A 23,078-nucleotide genomic window follows, 5' to 3' on the forward strand; every position below is an offset into this window, starting at 1 on the left:
TAAAGGCTGGCAGCCCTGGCTGGGGGAAGGTGGGTCCACTTCAGGGGCCATCAAATACGATTTATCTTTATGTCCTCTATTGAATTAATCTGATAAGTTAATTGGTATTTTTAAAGGACAATTAGCTATTCACTGTGTTGAGTGTGCATGTATGGACGTAATGGCAATATTAATACTGAACATTCACGATGAGGTTTTAGTTTAAACATTTTCAGCTATTTACAATTGTTGGTAAACTAGTCATGAGGTAACAATTGACAAACATATCGAAATCTTATCAGAGTTTCAAACCTCCAGTGCTGGGAAGCAAAGGTAATGTTCCCAGTCGACCATGTTTCACTTTTACTGCCCCGGGGTCTGGAGGAAGGGCTAAGTCTGACTCAGATGAGACAAGATACAAATCACCCTCCTGGGATTACCATGACTACTCCATGATCAGGCATATACTGGTATACTGTAGGCCTGCGACCTAGGATGAAAAGGTCTGAGTCAGGGAGCTGCAAATCACCAGTAGACCACCAAATCGGTCACAAGCCCTTCCTCCCCCTTGCAATATGGAGCCTTCTGGTTTATGTTTTATACTAGGCTAGCTATAGTGAGGACTGGAGCTGTCCAAATAACCAATCAGAAGCGCTGCCGTCACGTACTTTCCATTATGTGTAGGTCCTGGAACTCAAGGTTGAGGCTCTGGGGTGTCTGCAGGAGAGGGAATCGTCTAAACCAGGGATGTGGTGAGGCGGACAGGGATGTGAGGCTGAGACAGTGAAGTGAGGCTGAGACGAGGAATGGAAGTAAGGCTGACAGGGGTGTGAGTCGGGGCAGGGATGTGGTGAGCCTGAGACAGGGAGATGAAGCTGAGAGAGATGCGAGGGCTGAAACAGGGATGTGAGGCTGAGAGAGATGTGATGAGGCTAACAGGGATATGAGGCTGAGACCGCTGTGATGAGGCTGACATGCATGTGAGGCTGAAAGGAATGTGATGAGGCTGACAGGGATGTTAGGCTGAGAGGGATGTGAGGCTGAGAGGGATGTGATGAGGCTGACAGGGATGTGAGGCTGAGACCGCTGTGATGAGGCTGACAGGGATGTGAGGCAGAAAGGGATGTGAGGGCCTAAAAAGATGGCCACACCTCTCTTCCTTCCTCCTTCACAGGAGTCTTGAGTAATGTCAGTGTTCCTGGTGGAAGCATCAAAGAGAGAAGGGAGCGGTCTGCCTCCTGAGGAGGTAATACTGTCTGTCTGATGAGGTTACCTGGGGGAAATCTCTGTCTTCACCTTTTAGCTAAGCAGGCAGGGAACTCTGTGGATAGACTTATGTAACAGTTGGCACAGAGTACCCCCTTCACCACTGTCATTCATTGTTATGGCCCACATAGCATTGCGTCGAATTTAAGTATTTTGCCATGTCAGACTCACTGAGGAAGGACAATGTCTAGCAGTCACGTGCGTCTAATGTTTTCAGCATATGTTTGGTCTGCAGAACGTCAGAATCGATTACGTTTATCTAGTTCAGTATTATCAAGTTTCGACCTTCTGTCTGTTTGCTAAGCGATTTTGGCAAGGGTGAGGTTCTGGGGTTTGCTTGATTTAATCTGTTTATCTGTAGTTTTGATCCAGACATAAAAACATCCTGTTTGTCACATTCAGAGTGTTTTATGAAGAATGATTAATAACCCAAAAAGACATCCAATGCAATCTGCAAGAAAGAAAATGACTTCAGCGTCTACGCACAACTTGTTTTCCATATTTTTCAGGAAATAGCAGTGTTTAAGAGTTCCACTGCAACCCACAAGGATATCATGTATTAGTATTGTCAATCAAAATTGTGACAACTAGTATTTAACAAGTTAACCTTGGAAACATACTCCTCTACTTTTGATATTCTCTATATACATTAGAATCAGAATGGGTTTTAATCGCCATGAAAGTTCGCTCAGACAAGGAATTTACTTTGGCAGGAAGGTGCATACATTCAACATATAGGAATCTTAAATCTTAAATATGTGGTCTAAGTATACTAAAGGTACAAAGTCTAACTAATACTAAGGGGATTTAGAATAAAAATAAAGAATATAGAATATAAAGTAGCCATAATTTAAAATATAAAGGTACCAAAAATACAAATAGTACAAAAATACCAATAGTACAAAAATTACAAATAGGACAAAAGATACAAATATTGTAACATAGTGCAAATTGCAATGTGGCAAGGTGTCATTGTGCAGATAGTGATTAAAGTCTGTGTGAGCCCTTGGCCTTGTGGAAGAGGCCACAGTGGATGGGAAGAAACCGTTTTTGTGGCGTGTGGCGAAAACTTCAATCTCATTCCTTAGCACTGAACAATAATGATTTAGACTTGAAGACTATTGTTTCTCCCTGTGTGTGTCGGAGATATTACGGTCGTGCCTCCAGAATGTGAGATTGTTGAATGAGGACCTGAGGCGGCAGATGCCTGGTCTCATGTGGACCTCAGATGTTTGAAGTGAGCCATCAAAAGGAAATTCCACGGAACACATACTTCAACAGCAGCTTGGTGCTCTGTGGTGTTCCCCAGGAGATCAGAGAAAAGAAGACAAAGATAAGAAAAAAAGGGAAAAATATGCACTGACACTGTGAAGAGTTCAGCTTGGAAGCCACGTCAGAGGCAGAGTGTGTGTGTGTATGTGTGTGCTTCCGTGTGAGCAGATGGAAGGCGTGTTGTGGGACCCAATCGAAAAGCCAACTGGTGTGAATCAGATCCATTATGTGAACTTGACCTTGTGAAGAGAAGTGGTGTTGGTTCTTATGTGGTGGATGGGATACCCCTGTCATGGCCTCAGGGGCCTTTGTATGTATTATGGTCTGGACAGCTCACATTCATGTTAGGCCTAGCATGGTTTGTTTTAGCACCATGTCTGATCAATGGGCCTTTTTGTCATGTCTTCTCGGGCTTCAGAACATACTTCTACATATGTTTTTACACATGTTTTGATAATGCCACGCATGAAATACACTAACGTTCAAAAGTTTGGGGTCACTTAGAAATGTCCTTATTTTTCAAAGAAAATCACTTTTTTTCAATGAAGATAACATTAAATTAATCAGAAAAACACTATACATTGTTAATGTGGTAAATGACTATTCTAGGTGGAAACGTCTGTTTTTTAATGAAATATCTACATAGGTGTATAGAGGCCCATTTCAAGCAACTCTCACTACAGTGTTCAAATGGTACATTGTGTTTGCTAATTACCTTAGAAGACTAATGGATGATTAGAATAATTAGAATTAGAATGCCAAAGGTCTCCAATGCTGTAATTGCTGCAAATGGAGCATTCTTTGACGAAAGCAAAGTTTGAAGAACAAAATTAATATTTCAAATAAAAATAATTATTTCTAACCTTGTAAATGTCTTGATTATATTTTCTATTCATTTAGCAACTTATTTGATAAATAAAAGTGTGAGTTTTCATGGAAATTGTCTGGGTGACCCCAAACTTTTGAACGGTAGTGTAGCTTCCAGCAATAGTACACTGAGGGGTATTGACTCAACTAGAACATGCCATTACTTCTTGTAGGTTTATCGCCAGAGCGACCAGATATTTTCATTTTTATGTAACATGGGTTTGCTTTTCAATAGCCCAATGCAACTTTCCTATGAGAGAAGATATGAGTTGGAATTAAGTGAGATACCATATAGTACATCCTGTGTATTTCTAGCAGCACGCCAGAACGCAAGGTTTCATGGCGGCCGACTGCAGCTTCATGGAGTGGGAACAGGAGTGGGAACAGTATCATGGACATCTTTTCCCTCTGATGCTCAGTTCATAGGTGAACATGATTTGCTTTATACCAACACTAATCCTTAATGATTCGTTAGAACATACTGTGATAGGGATCGAGATAGGAATGGGTATAGCTCATTAGTAGAGCATTTGGCTGCAGATCTAGAGCTTGCAGGTCCTAATCCCCCCATGCATGCTGCTTTAGAGAAAACATCTGTTGAATGAAAACTTCATCATGACTGTGCATCGATACAGAAATCCTTTATGTAGTACAAGGGAAAGTTAGTTTGAAGGAACACTAATCACTCTCCTCGTTAACAACAGTGTGCTTGAGAATATTTACTGGGAGAGTATTGAGAGCATATTGAGAGCATATTGACGGTGCTTCTCCAAAAGGTTTGGTGTATAAAGAGGCTCTGGAGAGGCGGGGCTGGCAACAGTAGACAGTTCCTGTCTGGGTAGCGGACCGCTATGGTGATCACATGTGGTGACTTGCCAGTGATTGATGTCATAACACACCAGCGGGACCAATCCTGACGGATTGAAAATATCTTAATTTGTCTTCATGACAGATTGTGCTCTGATAATAATGTTATGTATAAATGTTTGGCTTATGTTTTTGTCATTAGTATCATGAGTGCACGTGCGTCCATACTTGTGTCCTAGATGGATGGAAGGACGGATGGATGGGGGCCTAGGTACGTATATCAGATGGTTGACAGGAATTCATGTGTTTGTGTGTGTGTTTATGAGTTTTCACAATCAAAAATTGTGAATCAACGGTTATTGGGATCAGTGAAGCTCAAATGAAGTAGCAGTTGAAAGATCAGCATCATGCTGTCATTTCACTGAACAAAATTAAATATGTGTCTGGTTCTCCTTCTATTCAAATGGCACTGAACTCATTAACCAACAAATAATCATGCGCACTCACGCACTCACTTTCTACTTCTGTCTCATAGAATGATACACACGCACACCCACACACACACACACACACACAAACAATGAAGTAACCAACTTTCTCTTGCCATTAAAAGACCCTGTCCATACTCCCCATCCCTCACAGGCATGCGTGTACCCCCTGTGCCTCCCTATAACTATGTCACTCAGGCTTAGTGGAGTCCTCCTGGACCTAACAATCCTCGGCGACCAGTAGCTGGAAAAGCTATGCCTCTGACTTTTATACCATCCGACCAGCCTGCAAAAGTCCTTAAACTGTGACAAGAAATATTTAGACAACAGCTCCGCTCAGTCAGTTATATTGGGAGCCAATAGACCCAGACAAGTGTGTTTGTGTGTGTGTGTGTGCGTGCAAGGGTGTTTCTACTTCCATATGGAGCATTTGGCACGGTAGCGTAGTGCAGTAAGGGTGTCCATTTCAGCACCCTTTTCTCTCGTCTAGCAGATCAGCCGCCTGCAGGTCTTCACGGTCATCAAGGCGTGCGTCACTGAAATAACACGGAGGCAGCGTTTATTTTCACAGGCCCTCCTGTCATCAATCCCACAATCTATGCTACTGTACAGACCTACATGTCACGTGTATTTAACCCTATAGGAATAGCTGCCACAGAAGGATGCAAAAGGTCTATCACAAGTCATGGCCCTGGTCAAGTCAAAAAGAAGGCTGTAGCAAATTTCAATCAAGACGTAGGAGCTCCCTTCACATTTTCCACTGTTTTCCTCCATAATGATCTTGTGTCAATCACTCCTGCACACATGTAGACACACGGCTACTAGCCTACTATACCACAGAAATCTATACACACTCACACACACACATACACTGATGGTGTAATACGGCGTCCACCTGTTTTTGATTAGCCTAATTGCGTATTGTGGTAGAGGGGAAATGTGTAGCTGCTGTCTGCATTTAAGATGGAGAAATGGACCAGGGGTGAAAAAGGAACGGAAAACCATCCACCATGTGTGTGAAGAGACAAGAGTCATATTTAGATTTCAGGGGGCCTCCTTTTACATAACACCATGTGCAACACCATAGCTGAGTTTAGTCTACCTCTCTGTGAGTCACTCATTTAAACCCAGCAAGTCGCTTTTAACGCAGCCACGGTTCACGGTACCCCACTGACTCTGCTAGTCACGCCAAAGCACCAGGCCTGATTAATTGAGCCCAGAGGCGCAAAGTCTAGTCTCTCTGTGAGTCAGACGAAATAAATCAATCACAGAACAAAGAATTCTACATGTCAAAGTCTCTGGTTCTCTCCTGGTTTTCACCTTTCACCTCACCGAGAGTGAGGCTTCTGTCGGTTGGTTGGAAAGTCAATGGGGCTTTCAGAGAAGTGATTGAGCCTGTCCTGTCCTGACTAGGTGTGGGTGGGAGGGCTGATTCTGGGCAGCAGAGAATGTGGAGAGAGAGCTTTCACAGGGCCGGCACTCACTGACCGGTAGAGATAATAAACAATCATGATAAAGAAGTATACAGGTTGTGTTTAGGCATGTTATTGTAGACACTTACAGTAAAACATTGCCCAAGGCACTGACTGCACACACACACTTTGCATTGACACACACAGTCTGGGAGGACTCAGCATTTCCCTGACTCTCATGCTTATAGGCGTCACCTTTACCTAGAGGGATAATAGCATGGTGGTGATATCAGAAGGTTCACTACATTGCTCCCTGTGTGGGATGACTAAACAAAAAACCTCAGGTACTTCATCCTTCTACACTTCTTTTTGTCTGGACTAGATCATGCCCCCAGCTCCAGGCATAGGTGTGTGTGTTGTGGGGTGGGGGGCTGTTTGTGTGAGTGTGGGTGTGTGTGTGTGTGCATGCATGCCTGTGCGTGTGTGTGCTTGTCCTAACCGGCCTGTGGATAAGGTCTCCCAAAGGAAAATACTGCACACAAGGTTGTGCAAATACACACTCATGCTGGGTGGGATGGAAGCTCAAAGGGATTTTCCATGACTCGCCCCAATGACTGCCCCAAACACACGTATCATCATCACTACAGCAGACGGCACTAAGGCTTCTGGATAGCAGTCGCTGGGGCGGGTTTTCACTCAACTATCGTCCATGGTGATGCAGCCCCCGTTGTCTTTCATCCAGTGGATGGTGTTACGTTTCTATACCATGTTTTTGTTTGGAATATCCTTTGTTATTGCTGTCTTTGAAGCCATTCTGTCCTGGGGATTTTAGATTGGGACTGCTGGGATATTATATTCAGTGTTCTTCCTAGAAAATACAGTTATAAATACATATCTTATAGTTTGGGAAGTCTTCTGTTTTGATAACGTGATATTTAACCTGTAGAGAAGTCAAGGTGTTCCATGGTGTCTTCAAATTCGGATGCCTTGACAATCCATCTGCATTCTTCAAATTATTTCTTCATTAGAACTCCACAAAAGAACAGCAAACCTTGGCAAATCCTTTGTCGGAAAGGACTCACTTTCATGAACTCTCACATAATTTATCAGCCTTGTGTCAGAGTCAAGTCCAACAACAATAAAAGGTTGCTCCAACAGTTTGCTGGTTCTCCCATAAGGGAGTGTGGATCGTACATTTTCATGTGTCTTCCTGTGTTTACTTTGACTATGTCTGATGACAGTGTTTCTTAGCCAATATTGTCACCCTCTATCACTTTATGATATTTGTTGATTCATAAATGTCACAGCTCTCAATGGACTCCATTTAGGGTGGCTACATTAAGGAACTAAACAAGTTCCTGTTCTGCGGTGGGAGGGTGCAACAGCAGCAAAAACATATTGTAAATTGCAATGATTGACTTGTTTGTCATAATAAATGCTTTCTAATGCTTCCTTGAAGATGCAATCCCTCATTTGAGATTGTTCTCAAACCTCACTTATTCAACCTGCACTGGTGTATCATTCCTCAGTAGTCCTCTTCAGGCCTCCCCACTCGTCACAACAACAACCAACACACGTGTTAAAACACATTACCTCACACCCACACGCACAATGACCTCCCCGAATAAGATTCATAGCATCATCAATTCTAGGTTCAGACTCTTCCTAATGAATATAAATGACTTAACTCTCTATCATTATGTTCACTAACACAGCCCCTGACCACCACTCAAAGCAGAGCAGATGTCATGGACCTGACGTCATGACCTCTATATGACCTCTACAGGGCCCTGGATAACCATCTGGTAATGTTGCCTACTCTAGGTCGTGGTGCGCTAGGTCAAGGTTAGCTCAACGGTCAGGACCTCAGGGGGTTGATGTCATTTTATCTCTGTCGTCGTCCCCCCAGTTTTAAATCTCAGTGCAACTGTGGAGAAAAACAACAACAATACTGCCACCTTCTGTCAGGAAAGGTACAGCTCAGAGGGAAACAGGCCAGTCACACGGAGATGTGTTGAAGAATGGCACATGGTGCTCTGAACCAGAGTGTAACAGAACCCCCCGGAAACAAGGAGGTCTTGTTCTTCTTTGTTCTCTTTTTGAAGGTTCCTATATATGAAGAATGTATGTTTGACAGACATTGCTATGGGCTAACTGTAATGGTAATTGGCATTGCATCAAAAAGCAGTTCCATATGTGCCCGAGTGTGTGAGTGCATGTGTGTGTGTGTGTGTGTGTGTGTGTGTGTGTGTGTGTGTGTGTGCGTGTGTGCGTGCGTGAGAGAGAGAGAGAGAGAGAGAGAGAGAGAGAGAGAGAGAGAGAGAGAGAGAGAGAGAGAGAGAGAGAGAGAGAGAGAGAGAGATTAAGAGAGAGAGAGATTAAGAGAGAGAGAGATTAAGAGAGAGAGATATAGAGAAGATCGAGAGAAAAAAAGCAAATGTTCATGAGTCTGTGTGCATAAAGTCAGGATCCAGAATAAACCTCTCAGCACGAGAGAGTGTGCGCGTGTGTGTGCATGCGTGCGCGGGTTGTAGCTTTATTTCCTTAACGCTGTTTACATTTCCATCGGCTGTGATTGTGGCTGCGTGCAGTCATAGCTGAGAGAAGTACATGTTTGTATAATAGGGTGTGATTGTCTTTGATTATAACAAGCAATCCCTGTAGTCTGCCCACAGCGGAGCAGGGAGAGGGGGTGTGAGGGCTTTCCTGTGTGCACTACCAATACCACATTCAGTGCCTTCTGGAGATGACACCTGGTTTTAATACTGTGTCAGTGGGAGCATTGTGTGTCACTGCAAAGTGGGCTGAAGGTAGACAGTACACTTGTGAACTACACAAATGGGACTTGAGCCCACAACATTCTCAAAGAGAAAACCCTGGCCACTCATTGTTCTGCACAAGCTAGCACTGAACGGTGTAAAACAAACCCCAGTTTGATCACAGTTGGTAACATTGAAGTGGGAAATGATGAGCAGGCTGTGAGAGGTATACACTATACCTGAGTTTCCTGGTCTTGAGTTGATCTACAGTCTGGGAACAGCACAAGCTGTGTTCACCTCAGGGTCCTCTGACAGATTGCTGATTCTCCTTTCTCCTGGCTTTGGAAGGCCATGTTGAGGAAGACGAGGGTGAAGATGATGGAGTGGCAGAGCGGAGGTGGTGATGAAGTGCTGTCACATCAAACCCTTTCCACACTGTTGAGAACACAGAGAGGGATGAGGTGAATGTCAGATTGTCCATACGACCAAAAATCATGCACAAGGGAATGCACGAGGAAATAGATCATTGCAAACATGTCAAAGTGTATCCCCCTTGATCACCCACAGCATTTCTTTTTTTTCCACAAATCCAACGAAAACACAATAATGTGAGCAGAAGCAAGGTCAACAACCTGGTGCTGGCCAGACCCAAACATTGACTGACCTGTCCAGGTTCATATATTATAATCTGCATAGTAACCAGCCTGAGTCATGTGGTATTAAAGCTAACCTTTAGAACCTCAGACTGCTGGTACTGACTCCTCTCTGATCTGCTCTACAAGCTGTATTGGTGTGTTGAGTGATCTCCCACTGACAGGTGCTTATAGTAGGGGAAGTTACACAGGATGGTACACATCCATCACCAACCATCCACTCACACGGTAATCCTTTCATCCTCGTTAGATTTCTGCTGACAAGCAGCAGATTTACCTTAGTCTGCAGTTCACTGGATATATGAATGAATGAGTGGTTGAATGGATGGATGTGTGGCCATGTGAATGCAGTTGGCTGAATGGATTCAACGTGTAACTTCTTAGGACACTGACAGTCCTGCAAATCCATCAATGCATTGTACTCATTTATCATAAATCATTTGTCATCACGGGGGAGGGAAATTATAGAACACATTTTTTGTCATGTTTAACATCTTTAAAAATCTTTCTACCGCCTGATATATTTTAAGCTTGAGTTGTTTGATTCCAGCATCATTCCGGTGATTGTTCTTTTGCAGGTATGGCTGCAGCTTCTGGACCAGGAGAACAGATGCTCCAGATAGGAATCAGGCATCGACTATTAGATCCTCTGGGCTTTTCACAAACAGATTGATGCTCTATTTGCAGGTCATTCGGTCATGTTCCCTTCATACAAACCTTTGCTAAATTTATCTTAATATCAAATCATCAATAAACCATTTGCAAAGTCATAGTCTGATTGTTTTTTGGTTTTGTTTTATCCCATTCAAATGTGCTCCTTACAGATATATTTATTTATATTGTTATTTTATATATTATATATAAAACCAATTACAATACTCTGATAATGCATTGTATAGAATACATAAACTGTACAGTTGATCGCATTTGTCTTCAATTGCATTGTTAATGGCAAACATAAGTTTACTCAATGATTACATAAGGTAGCCATGTTTATCCTCTGGTCTACAGCACTTGTCCTAAAAGGACATGAAAGGTGCATTCCTTCTAAAGTGGCAAGATTTATACAGTCATTGAGGTGTCCTGTGCACGCAATGACCAGATGCTGCCAAACGCATCATGCATCACCGTGAGTGAAAACATATTGAACCCTCAAAAGTCATTCATTTGCAGTTCAAGCTGAAATGCACAGACTGCTGGTACTGACTCCTGCTGAAATAAATCTTAATTCACAACTTTACTGCCCCAGCTTAACATGTCTGTCTTTTCTTCCAAGAAGAGAGCTCTAGACACAGACACATGTGGAGAGCTAATGGCTTTTATTTTGTTCTCCAGCCAACTCCAGCCGGATGTGCTTAAGGTCTGTATCAGAAGTTATTCTGTCTGTCAATGCATTCATATTTTGAAGATAAATTGGTATTGCACTTAAACATCTGGCTGAAAATATATTCATTTTATTCTTTTCATCATGTGTCTACTTCTTAAGCATACATAAATACAATTACTACAGCATGGCGTTCTTATCCTATGTATAAATCTCAATTACAGAGCTGCCTTAGTAAACCAGTTAAGTTTTCTGAACAAATATTTACAGTCGGATGTCAACATTTAATAAAGTGTACAGTATTACATTACCAATACCAGACAAGTACATTTAAAAATCCAGTGCTTGATATTATAATAGCTGAAATCAAAGTCTGTATCTTCATTATCATTTATCTATTTGGCTAAAGTACTGTATATAATGTAGAATATATTCACTGAATAGTTATTATTAGCAAAACTGCGTTTTCCAAAGGACAATGGCTGTCGGTGTGTGGGCACACATATCTTATAGCAATAAGACAGAAATTATTATTGCAAATAGGCATCCCAGAGTGTAGGTGGCGCTGTTGACTGAATGAGTGGAGGAGTTGACACTGATCACAGTCCTGCAGCGGCCACATAGCTCTCCACAGAAGGCACAGGCGTCGATTTTGTGCATGATGTCTGACTTGTATGACCTCACTGCTCTTCGGCCTATGGGAGTTAGGACAGAGAGAGACAGTGTGTGTGTGTGACAGAAAGTGAGTGAGTCAATTCTAGGTAGCTAAAAGGGTAACTTACCTGGCTCATAGTAGTCATACACCTGGACGACAGCAGCTTGCAAATGGGCCACTTTGAAGACTCTCACAAGTGGGAGGCTGATGCACACCTCAGATGTGTTCAGCTGGAAATAAAAGAAAAAGTTGTTACAGAAAACTGCAACATATGGTACGTAGTTAAAATCATATCAAGCAAGGAAACTTGAATCAAATCTACTGTGGCTTTAAACATGAGCTAACTTACTGAGTCTAAGTATATGCTGACTCTGCCAGGCAGTATCTCAACCTTTCTGACCAGGTCTCCCACAGACACAGCATCTGGGGCTAAGGTGAAGCCACTGAGCATGCCCACATCCAGCATCAACATGCCTGTCCGAGGAATGATCTGGCTCTCCAGCAGTCTGGTCCACAAACACCAGACCACCAATCAGATGAACTGTTTTAGAATGCACTCAACATGTACAGTATATTAACCTTCAGAAATGTAAAATAAAAGTATATTACAGTGGGTCTACAATGATGTCACTGTACTGACATTACAGGAAAACACTTACCTAGTACATATGGATAAGTTCATATGGTCCAGATCTTTCTCATCCTCAAAAACAGTCACCGTAAGAGAGAAGCCTTCCTGATCTGAAGCATGTTGAAGTTCATCCTTGCTCTCCAAATTGTAGAACACATTCATCTTCATGGAACAAACAAGGGTGGTCCTAATCAGTCAATGTGGTTTTAATCTGGGACAGGCCTATAATTGATCTGTCGTATTTCTACAATTGATCTATTATTGGAATGTCTGCTTTGTATTTGGGGGAACTCAAGCGTTACCATATCTCATGGAGCTGTTGACAAAGTACTATTTCTACTTTACTCTCACAAAAACTGTTTTATGAAATGACAAAATCCTGGTTTGTTTTTACTTCCTAGATGCAATTTAGATACTAATAACTTCCTGAGGGCCAGGAACAGAGAACCAGTTGTTTAAAACTAATGCAGAAGCAAACACAATTGGAAGCAGGTTCCTTCCATCACATCCTTTACGAGATACAATCAGGGATACTTCAACAGAAACAGGAAGCTATGGTTTCCAGATGGTAATTGCTGAACCAGTGAGGTATTCTCTATTGACCCGTTCTGACAGAGGATCTGCACAGCGTCGTAGGAGACTTAGCTATCGCACCCAGCTGCTGCCTGCATTTGGTCTGCTTTTGGTTCATATGCTGGGCTGGACCAAGTGAGAAGGAGGAGACCATTCTATTTAAGGTGGGGGTCTGGACATGAAGCACGATTGAAAAATGCACTAGTAATGAGGATGTGCCATTTGGAGGCCACCATTGGCACTTTCTATAGTGTGTATGTATCCTAAATTGCAAAACAGTTGGCCTGTTCTCATTTCTGTCCCAATACTGTACCTGAAATAAGCCAAATCCTCTGCCCTTTGTGAACACGTCAAGGACAATATCTTTGTCAGCATCAATCTGTAATAAATAGTTCTGCAATTATGCACTTTACAAACACCATGGTCAAACATTACACAGACAAAGGTAGACACGAGGCTTCCTCTTGCATGATGCAACAGAAGATCTGCCCTTTACAGGAAACTATGAGCAGAGCATTAATACAAGGAATGCACAGTGGAAGAAGAGGCAGCCAGAATGCAGCGTGTTATTAAGTGTGCTTACCTCCTGACCCTGCTGGAGCATGTATGAGGTGGAGTTAATAAAGAAGAGGTTCTGGGAGAGAGAAGTTGGAGAGGACACTCTGATGCTGATGTCAATGGCATTGGCCCCGCTGAAGGCTGCATAGCATTCCAGGGCCTGAAGGGCTATTACTGTGTCCTGGGAAGGGGTCAGGGTTGAAAGATTCAGAGGTCAGATGTTAAAGATAACCGACAGCCTACCGGGGCTTTGCTCGATATGACAAAAGCTGGAGAAACGGAGGTACAGAGCCACTGAGCCGCGTCACCTGAGTGCTCCCGAATCCCCCAAGGTGTGTTCTCTGCTGGCTGAGCCACTTCATGAGCTCCAGTCCCTCCACCACACTGCCTCTCTTATACAGAGCCAGCAGGACGTACGACGCCATCTCTATCTGAGATGAGCGCGTCTGCCGACTGTCTGGCACTGCTGCACCAAATGACTTCCAGGTCATGACCTCATCTGGAGGGGAAGAGTAGGGGGATCCAGGAGGTCAGCCATGATATTATTGGAAATTGGAGTTGTGAGTACAAAATGACTACTGTTGCTATGATAAACATCCAACATGTAGGGAAAGGCCTAGGGGATTTCCTGGCCACCTAACCTGTTCAGTAATTCCCCCGGATCCCTACCCATTACCCTTTATATCTGCTCTCCTGGTGAGTTCAGCCAGGGCAGTGTCAGTCTCAGGGCTGTTGACTAGAGACAGGGCGTATGCTGCCAGACACAAGCTGTAGTTGCTGGACACTCCACTGTTCACTCTGGCCTCCAGGTAGCTTACGGTCAAGGGAACATTGCCAGAGAACATGTTCTGGAACAAGAGACAGGAAAGAGGTTCATGGGTAGGTTAGAAAAAAATGTGTCCTCATGTTTCTTAACAATATTCTAACATGACTAGGCTCATGGAGTAATGCATGTCATTTAGTTGCATTAGAACTCCACCCGACCGCCTGTTGTAAAATTACAACGTCACTTTTAGCTCTTTAATTGCTCATTTCTTTTTTTGAAAGACCACATTTATCCAATAGCATTGCAAGGCAAGATAATAGGACCCATTGGTTTATGTAAATGTGGTATTTTTGTTTTTTGGAGAGCTAAAGGTGATGTTGTAATTTTAAACCGGGTCTTACAGGTTTAATGCCCGAGTTCCTCACCACGTAGGCCTGGTCCTCCAGGAGGGTCATCAGTACATAGGCGGTGAGAGAGACAGGTCCATCCTCCATGCCCCCCAGCATCTCTGTGTGAATCACCCTCCCAGCCTCGGTGAACTCTCCCTGGGTCGCCTGCCGGCCCACCAGCCAGGCCATGGCCCTGGAGAGCACCACTGGGTCTATCTGCATGAAGGGCCTGGCCTGGAGGAAGCTCTTCAGGACGTACGCTGTCAGCCTGGGGGTAGGGAAGGGGAGAGGGAGATGGAAGGGGTGGGTCAAGGGAGGGAGAGGGGAGAGGGAGGAGGGTAGGGGGGGCAGGGAGGTTCAAGGGGGTGGGACATGAGGGGAGAAGGAAGAAGGAGGCAGGTATAAGCCATGGGGAGAGAGAGACAGAGACACAGTAACAAGAGACGTCGCCACCTGCAGACCCACCATGTGCTGCCAGCAGGGTCGCTATTTCCAAAGGCACTGAAGGAGCCATCCTTACGCTGGTAGGACAGTTCTCGCTCATAACCTGCTCAGAATGCAAAAACACAAACGCATGTCTGTGTGTGTGAGCATTCTTTATGTAAAACCAATGCTAAAGGTATATTACACCTTGAGCAAAGTTAATCATGCATATTGAAAACTGATTACCTGACATCATGTTGGCCAGAGCCTTGCTGCGGATCTTCTCATTGGCTTTAAGGGACTTATCCAGGTACTGGAGAATGTAGACGTTTGGAGCGAAGAGGATCATGTTTTGTTCACCACAGCCGACAGGCATCTCAACCAGGGATCCTAAACCACTGATGGACAAGCCCAGGATATCACCTGTCATTGGGACAGGAAGAGACGTGGGCAGCATTTCAACGTTACACAACATATTTTGGTAATGGAGTCATGATGTTGGAGGCAGTGAACAGATTTATTACCTGGCCAGAGGATGTTTCAGAGGAGAGAGAGAGGGAAACTCCCAAAATAATCAAGAACAGAAAGCACTAGAAAGGCATTCCTCTCATCCCTATTTAGCTTTTAAAAAGTATAAATAAACCATAATGTTAAGCCTTGAACAACAAAAGTATGCTTGCTCGACACTCTACCATGACAAATACCTAACTTCCCTGGTCGTGACTGAAGGTAATACAAATAACCAAACAAAGACGCTCGACGTAAGCATTTTGGATAACTATCATGTCCGTTTATCATTTTATACTTAATACCTCAGACAACAGATTTCATTTTGACATCATGTGCAAGTAGTTTAAACACCCAATGAAAAGTGGGTATACACGTTGCGGTTGAGCTCGCAAAATGTAAACTTTACATCTTGTCCAAACACACTGTAAAACGCTGCTTTTGAGGAAGAACAGAAGACGGATGGGGGACGTACCAACCACTGCCACATGTGCCCTCTGGCTGCCAGGCACTACGTCCGGGGGGAAGGAGAAGCTGATGGTTTTGGACAGGTTTCTCTTATCTGGAGGAATGTCCAGAAACAGAGTCTCCGAGAAGGACCACTCGACGCCCTCGGGCTGCGGGGAAGCGGAGCAGACAGAAGGCGTTTGGTTTAAGATGAGTACCAGACAATGGAGAAAATAATGAAGATGGAGCTTAATCTGTCGACGCTCTGCTGTACGGACGAGCACATTAAGGGGAGGCAGTTTCACATGTTATCCTTATTGCTTTACTTATATTCTCATTATGGGATGTTTCCCCCAGATTATGGTCTGTCCTTTTTTCTGGAGGCCACAGATCACATCGCCAGTGGAGGAAAGGGCAACATTAATCCATTCCCCTGGGTGCCATTAAAGAGACATGTCATTGTATGATAAACTATGGCCCTACCTGAGTCAATGTTTGCAGTTGTACCTTGACTAGCACGGTGTGGACAATGTCATCCTCGGAGTTGGCGGACATGGCGTGTACAGATATTTCCATCTCTCCTAGTTCCAGTGGCATGATGGGAAAGAGCATAGAGGCCTCGCCCTGACTCTCGATGATTACTCTGCGTGCGTTTGCCATAGTAATGTCTCCCTGATCCTCCAAAACAAAGTCATACTGCTGGCTCTTCTCAACCAACACCATGACCTGAGGTGAACCAACAAGAGGAATAGGAAACCAGTTATAGATGGTCACTAAAACCTGATATAGAATGAGGTTAGAAGATGGAGATGCAAGGAAGGAGTTTCACATCCAGATTTCATTCTTTCCCTTGGCCAGAAATTATTTAAAAAATAATTCAGGCAGAATGTAAGAAAAATGAACGACAGTTTGTCTCTGACGTACCTCGTTGTCTTGGTCCAGGTAGTTGGAGATGCTCACCTCCAGCAAAAGCTGCTCTCCTCTAGTGATGTGAGCTGGCACCTCCAGAGACAGCTGGAGCTCCTGGGACAAGATCCTCTGTGGAGACATCCCATAATAACACTCCTATACTAACACCATGGATACATAATACATTTCCATAAAAAACAAACAATGACTTTAAACAACAAGAACAAAAATGTCCCTGTTGTACATTTATGCATTTAGCAGACGATTTTATCCAAAGCGATTGTTGTAGACAATAAGATATTTTAATTTATACTGCATTTACAGTATGTTTATATATGTTGTGGAGATTTACTGCTTAGCAGACATACTCTTTGAGGTATGGAGGCAAGGCCGTAGACATTGTTTTTTGACAGCACCCAGGAAGTGATGTCTTCAGTCACATGAACATTGTCCAGGGCCAACGCACTGAAAAGCAAAAGTGTCAAAGAAAAATTGGGGGAAAAGAGTGTGCAGAGGAACGTAGTAATAAGAAACGATATTGTCCCAAGGTAAGAACTGTCTTCACGATATGGTGGGATAAGGTGTTTTGTAATACGTAAACGATTCTCAATCAAGCCTCATTTAAATAACGACAATGCATCAAAGGTATGCTTCCGTCCTGAGCCATGTTTCATATGCTCTGAAAGCCCTGGTCCAATCTCTCACCTCATGGTAGCATCCTCCCACAGCCAGAAATCCCTGAAGTCCTGCCTCATGGAGGAGTTCTGGTCCCCCCACTGTTCCTGCTCTATCAGGGCCTCTATCAGGGCCTCCTGCACCTCTTCTGCCACCTCCTCCTTCCTCTCTGAACAGCAGACAAATGACTTGAGAGCAACATCCTACATGTTGTAATCCATCAAGTGTACATGTGAATGTTTCAGATATGTTAGCTCTCCAGAACTAGGTGATGGAATGTGTCGTAGTATGCTGCATCTCCACAAGAGGGAGTCCTCTTTTGAGGAAAGACCAAACAGCAGGAAAGGTCTAATAATGATAACATTCATACATTGAGTGGGTACATTGATTGATTAAAAGCTTCATGTGTGAGCGGTTTCTTTCGTCAACCATACCCATTTGAAGCTCCATAGATTTGTCTATCTTGTTAAGATTTGCATCAGTCAGCACCACCAGGTTACTAGCCTGAGGGTTGCAAACAAATACAACATAGTATTCTTCAAACATCATTTCACTAATATTTGTCAGTGTAAAGAAGAGAAGTAAACCTATTGTGTGTGGACTGAATCATATCGCCATTTTGAAGTCCACAATCGGTTGACCTTATAAGATGCCAACATGTAGCACAATTCTAGCCCACATGTAGTTTACAGATGCATCTTGTGTAGCAGCTTACATGTAGGTCAGCTAGGCATCATGATGTAACAGTATACTGAAAACAACATATCTTGTTTAGAGCTTAAATGGTTCATTTAATTGATCGTGGGGTGTATATGCTTTGTGAGACCGTAAAAGCTGCAATTACCTTGAACACAGAGAAGGGGTCGTCCTTCGCCCTCAAACCATACTGAATTGGTATCTTCTCATACAGATTTTCCACCAAGTCCCCAGGCGCCTGGAAAGAAAAACACCCACAAAAGCACTGTAACAAACACTCACAACATTCACAAGAACGCATCCAGCTATGTTACATCTGGTTTGACCAGTTTAGTGCAACTAAGACTCCTCCATTGTCTGACTTGAAAAGATCCTTTTCAAAATGATAAACAAAAATCTGGTGAGACTGCTATAAAACAAATGCTGGTCAGCCACACAAAAGGATTAATCAATCTCTGGACATAATCTTACAATGTATTGCTTGATTGACTTTTAAACTGGATTTAACAGAGGTGTTGGTTCCAGACTTCTGATATGGGCGTTCTCATTCAGCCACAGGAAACTATTCGACTATAAAATGCAAGACATTGTTTCCATTCCTGATCATCCTACATTGTTATTATTCACAGTAAATGGATCCCTCACCCTCGCTCACTCAGTGACTTTACCATCTAACCCATCAATCAAAACATGCACCTTTAAATGTCTCTGAATACCAAAGTTGAATGCACTGACACTCAGTTCTAGTCATATATTCAAAAAGTAGACCTCTGGTTGTTTACATTACATTCAGTTCACTTCAGAAATAGTGGTTGTTAGTTACATTGTTCAGCTGGGCTTTGGCGATGGGGATGTATACAACATCATTGATGACCTCTCCATCTGGGAGGATCCAGTAGACTGTGACCCAGGCCTCAGGTGACCAGGCCGCTGTAGGGCTGAGGGAGAAGGAGGGGGACGCCTGTGTCCCAGCATCCACCACCTGCTTCCTGGACATCACCTGTAAATGACAGAACACGTCAAACCAAAGGGCACTGGAGAATCATACATCTGGTTTTCAAAGTATGGTAGAAGGCGGTGCAGAAATGTGATTTATTTCCAATGCTATTTTACCAGATAGTGAATTTCACTGAGTTGGAACGTGCTCTCAACGTTTATTTCTAGTTGTTCCCCAATCTGGAAAATAAAGAGAGAATTTAACTACAATCTTTGACATTTTTAGGTGTGCCACAATCAAGTATTTATTCATCCCAGCTAGTCCACATCAGATCTATGTATCCTGTGGATGGTCAGATCACCTGTGCAGGGATGGGGTTCACTGGTTGGATCTGGAGGTATGAGTCAGATGGAGAGATGTTGCTGTCGTATATCTCCAAGGTCTTCTCAATGAACATGAACCTGGCCTGTGGACCACAGTGTGTTGCATAACAGAGATCACACGCTGTTCACAAAAGTCTGAGAAGGCCTCAAGCTATTTTTATTATCATACTTTTTTTCTTTAGCTTGACATTATAAAAGTATCTGCAGCAAATCAAACAAACATGCATTTAACCAATTTTGAAGAATGGCGAATATCTGCATGCTATACTGTAGCATTCTTATGGATAAAAGCAACAACCTCAGGAAACTTGAGCCATGTACCTGGATACCAAGCATCTCTACGTCATCTTCTAACAGGAGCTGGATCAGGACAACCCCGTCCTCTGGTACAGGGAGAATTAATCTCCTAAAGCCTCCCTCAATCTCCATCATGGTTGGAGGAGAGATGCTGCTGTCGTCTTGTTGTTGTCTACGTCCCCTCAACCTGGAGGTTTTTTGAGTGACTTCAATTGACACAGATGCCATGTGACCCTCCAAGCTGAGTGGCTTTAGATCATACCTGGATATTCTCAACTGTGGAATTCATTTGTTCAAATTAATGTATTCATTCCTGAATTCTTTCAAATTAATTTGAATAATTTAAACCCCTGGCATAAAGTGAGTGAGACTGAATTACACAAAACCAAGTTGGAAACCAAGAGGAGTGTGTGGTTCTTATTCCCTTACTTGAGTGTAGAAGTGCAAATATGGCTTGAGTACATGTGGGTGATTTTGGAAATCAAGTTGGTAAATGTCCTTGATGACATTCACTGGCACTGTCTTGTTTGTTGTGATTCCTGAGGAAATACAAGAGATTTACAGTTTATACTGTTTATCCTATAAAGGGAGACTGTACATGAAACATACACATGCGCATACAAAGAAAAATACAAATGAGTGTTGTGTACAGTTAACTTAGTGTTTCTTCATTTGTGTATGATTGACACACCTGTTGATATTGCAGTGACACAAGCAGTGACATAGATGGTAATGCTTTCATCATTAGGTAGTCCTAAACTGCCAGGAAGCAGCTCATCCTTACTGAAGAAAAACTGGGTTGAACCATTGATCTGGAAGATTAAGTAAAAATACAATTGACAGACAGCTGTAACCACATCAGGATCGGAAATGAGAGGTTAGTTTAGGAGACAACAGTTTATTGTCTGGAAACCTCTTTGGTTATGTTCAGGTTGAATGGGTTGACAGAGTTGTCGAGGTCGGAGAGTAGAGTGATTGAGATGGACACAGTTCCCTGCACTGGCTGTCCATTGAAGAACCTGGACAACACACAAGATGATGACAATAACACTATTAATAAAATTAACCTTTACTCAGCATGTACACATCAAATTGAACATGACAAACAAGTCCAAACACTTATGGATCAAGTGATATGTATACGCATTCAGAAAACGTACTGGGCAGTCACATCCCCAATGATGTCATCCCCCACAAGGATCTCTGGAGCAGTCCTGAGTAGCACTTTAAAATGAGGTGGCTCTGTGATGACATATATTAACAGACGTTAGGTAACAAAGTCACATGATGTACTGTATGTTTAAACAGTTGAAGATCAACACTGGATTCTTGAATGTGGCCTACTGTAGTCCTCCACAGTGAAGCTTGTCTCGGTGGCCCTCTCCTACAAAGCAAGAGACATCCACTCAAGTTAGTCTGAGACTAACTTTTCTGTACCAACTCTTTACCACCAAAAATAGTAACAGTGATATGATGTGTTAAATCTATGTACAGTCTTTCTTATCTTGAGATTAGTCAGAGTATAGTATATATAGGCAAATGGCTCTGTACAAATCTCACCGTCATTGCAGCCATGATTATCCATGTCCCCAAGATAGGATTGTCAGACAGTCGAAATTCTTTGGACACAAATCCCACATGGCTATCCTCATGGCCCCACCTTTGGATAACATTACCTTTGGGGTCCTGACAGGGACATAACCAACAAAGGATGTCAGTCAAACTACACCCTACACAATGCCTAACAGAAAAATATTTTCAGCGCTCTGTTTTTTTGTTTGTTGGACACAGGATTGAGTGTAAAACTGCCCCACCCTTATGACAATATCCAGGCTGTTCTTGAATGGTCTGCCGTTGGGTTGGACAGAGAGAATACGCAGCCTAACAGTCTCTCCAGGTTGGTATGTGGACTTTTCTGTCTGGATGAAGGTGGTGCATAGGATGTTGAGGGTGGTGGTGTTGGTGAAGACTTCCTTGTCCCTCTGGTAGCCTTTCACCACTACAGTGTATGGAAGGCTGTAACTGGTGGAGCTTTCGGGGATCTGAAAGATGAAAATAGCCATCAGTGAAAGCAACCCAACCCTACTGTACATTTGGATTTGTCTCTCATATTAAACATCCCATTTATCAATTTATCTGGAGAAAACTGGAGACTATTTATCAATATCTCCAGTTTGAGGTGAAGAGCCTATATTGATTTTTTTACCGTCCTTCTTTGCAATCTGTCTTACAAAATGAATCTAATGTTAATATAGCTTTTAAAAATAACAAAAGCTGAAATAAATGGCTGTTAAATTAACACAAACTCGTACTTACAGGAGGAATGGTCAGAATTCCAGTCAAACCTGAGAAAAAGACAAAAGTCAGCACATACGATACCACATCACTCAGTAGTCCTGTACAAACCCACATCATCTGAGTGTTTCATACACATATTTTAAATTGGGCTTGGTCAACCTATATGCCTGAATACACAACATGACAAAAAAGTGTGAGGTGTAGCTCTGTGGTAGAGTGATTGACCGAAAATCGAGAGATTGCACTTTTCAATGCCCCCCTTATGTCGCTTGGGATAAAAGTGTCTCTTAAATCATCACATTCTTATCAAATCAAGCGAGGTCCAGTTCACCTGTAGTGAAGGTTTCCTCTGCTTTGACTAGGCTGGTGTCAGCCTGCTTCACCTCTGCTGTGACCCTGACAGGGCTGTTGCTGAGAAGGGTGACGGCCAGAGAGTTGGGAGTCCCTATGAGCAGCCCATCAGGAACTGAGATCAAGTAAGTGGGTCCAGTCCACGGAACTGATTTCTTACTGAAAAATTACAGAGAATTCTAAACATCCCCAAAATGTATCCCATACTTAAGTTGATGACAATGATCATTGTTTACGTAGATAATTGTACCAAGTTAACATGTACACTACTGCAATGTGATATATGTTTGGATATCTATCTATTCAGCTCCTAACATGTACACTACTGCAATGTGATATATGTTTGGATATCTATCTATTCAGCTCCGAACATGCATTTACCTGAGGGTGTCCTGAGCAGAGTTAAGATCAAAAGTGTAAATAAATACAAAACACACGCCGAGAACGCAGATCCACTCCATCTTCAACTGTAGTTTATGGCAGCAACTGGCTCTTGAGCCACACTCCAAACAGACAACTTCACCAGTGGCAGACAGCTCTCTCTCTCTCTCTGGGCTCAGCCAACCTGCAGTGTGGGACAAAGACCCAACTCCAGTACTGTGCCAGTGACCTAGGGACACACTCAAAGCAATCATTCACTACACAAATACACACCCACCACAAGCTCAATTTTCAAACAATTCTCTCTCTCATAGACAGACACACACACACACACAAAGTATCACCTTTCCCTGCATGTCAAGCCCAAAGCTAATC

The 23,078-nt window shown here is 43.0% G+C and overlaps 1 protein-coding gene across 1 annotated transcript; it reads right to left on the reverse strand.

The window, feature by feature from the left end:
• Window positions 1–10,451: 10,451 nt before the first annotated feature.
• Window positions 10,452–22,783, reverse strand: LOC134026655 (CD109 antigen-like). Its single transcript, XM_062469546.1, has 32 exons — window positions 22,704–22,783; window positions 22,303–22,481; window positions 21,990–22,018; window positions 21,488–21,715; window positions 21,234–21,359; window positions 21,018–21,057; window positions 20,834–20,915; window positions 20,587–20,692; window positions 20,365–20,485; window positions 20,103–20,212; window positions 19,698–19,949; window positions 19,355–19,459; window positions 19,170–19,232; window positions 18,880–19,056; window positions 18,205–18,294; window positions 17,795–17,864; window positions 17,391–17,529; window positions 17,054–17,150; window positions 16,701–16,814; window positions 16,284–16,502; window positions 15,805–15,946; window positions 15,069–15,245; window positions 14,865–14,946; window positions 14,436–14,667; window positions 13,921–14,092; window positions 13,553–13,743; window positions 13,270–13,425; window positions 13,000–13,065; window positions 12,142–12,275; window positions 11,832–11,988; window positions 11,610–11,712; window positions 10,452–11,522 (listed from the first exon to the last, which is right to left on the reverse strand). Exons 1-32 carry the CDS (start codon window positions 22,781–22,783, stop codon window positions 11,335–11,337), a joined length of 4,227 nt encoding a protein of 1,408 aa, XP_062325530.1. The 3' UTR covers window positions 10,452–11,334.
• Window positions 22,784–23,078: the final 295 nt, after the last annotated feature.

This window comes from Osmerus eperlanus, chromosome 9 (genome assembly GCF_963692335.1).
Source record: "Osmerus eperlanus chromosome 9, fOsmEpe2.1, whole genome shotgun sequence".
NCBI lineage: Eukaryota > Metazoa > Chordata > Actinopteri > Osmeriformes > Osmeridae > Osmerus > Osmerus eperlanus.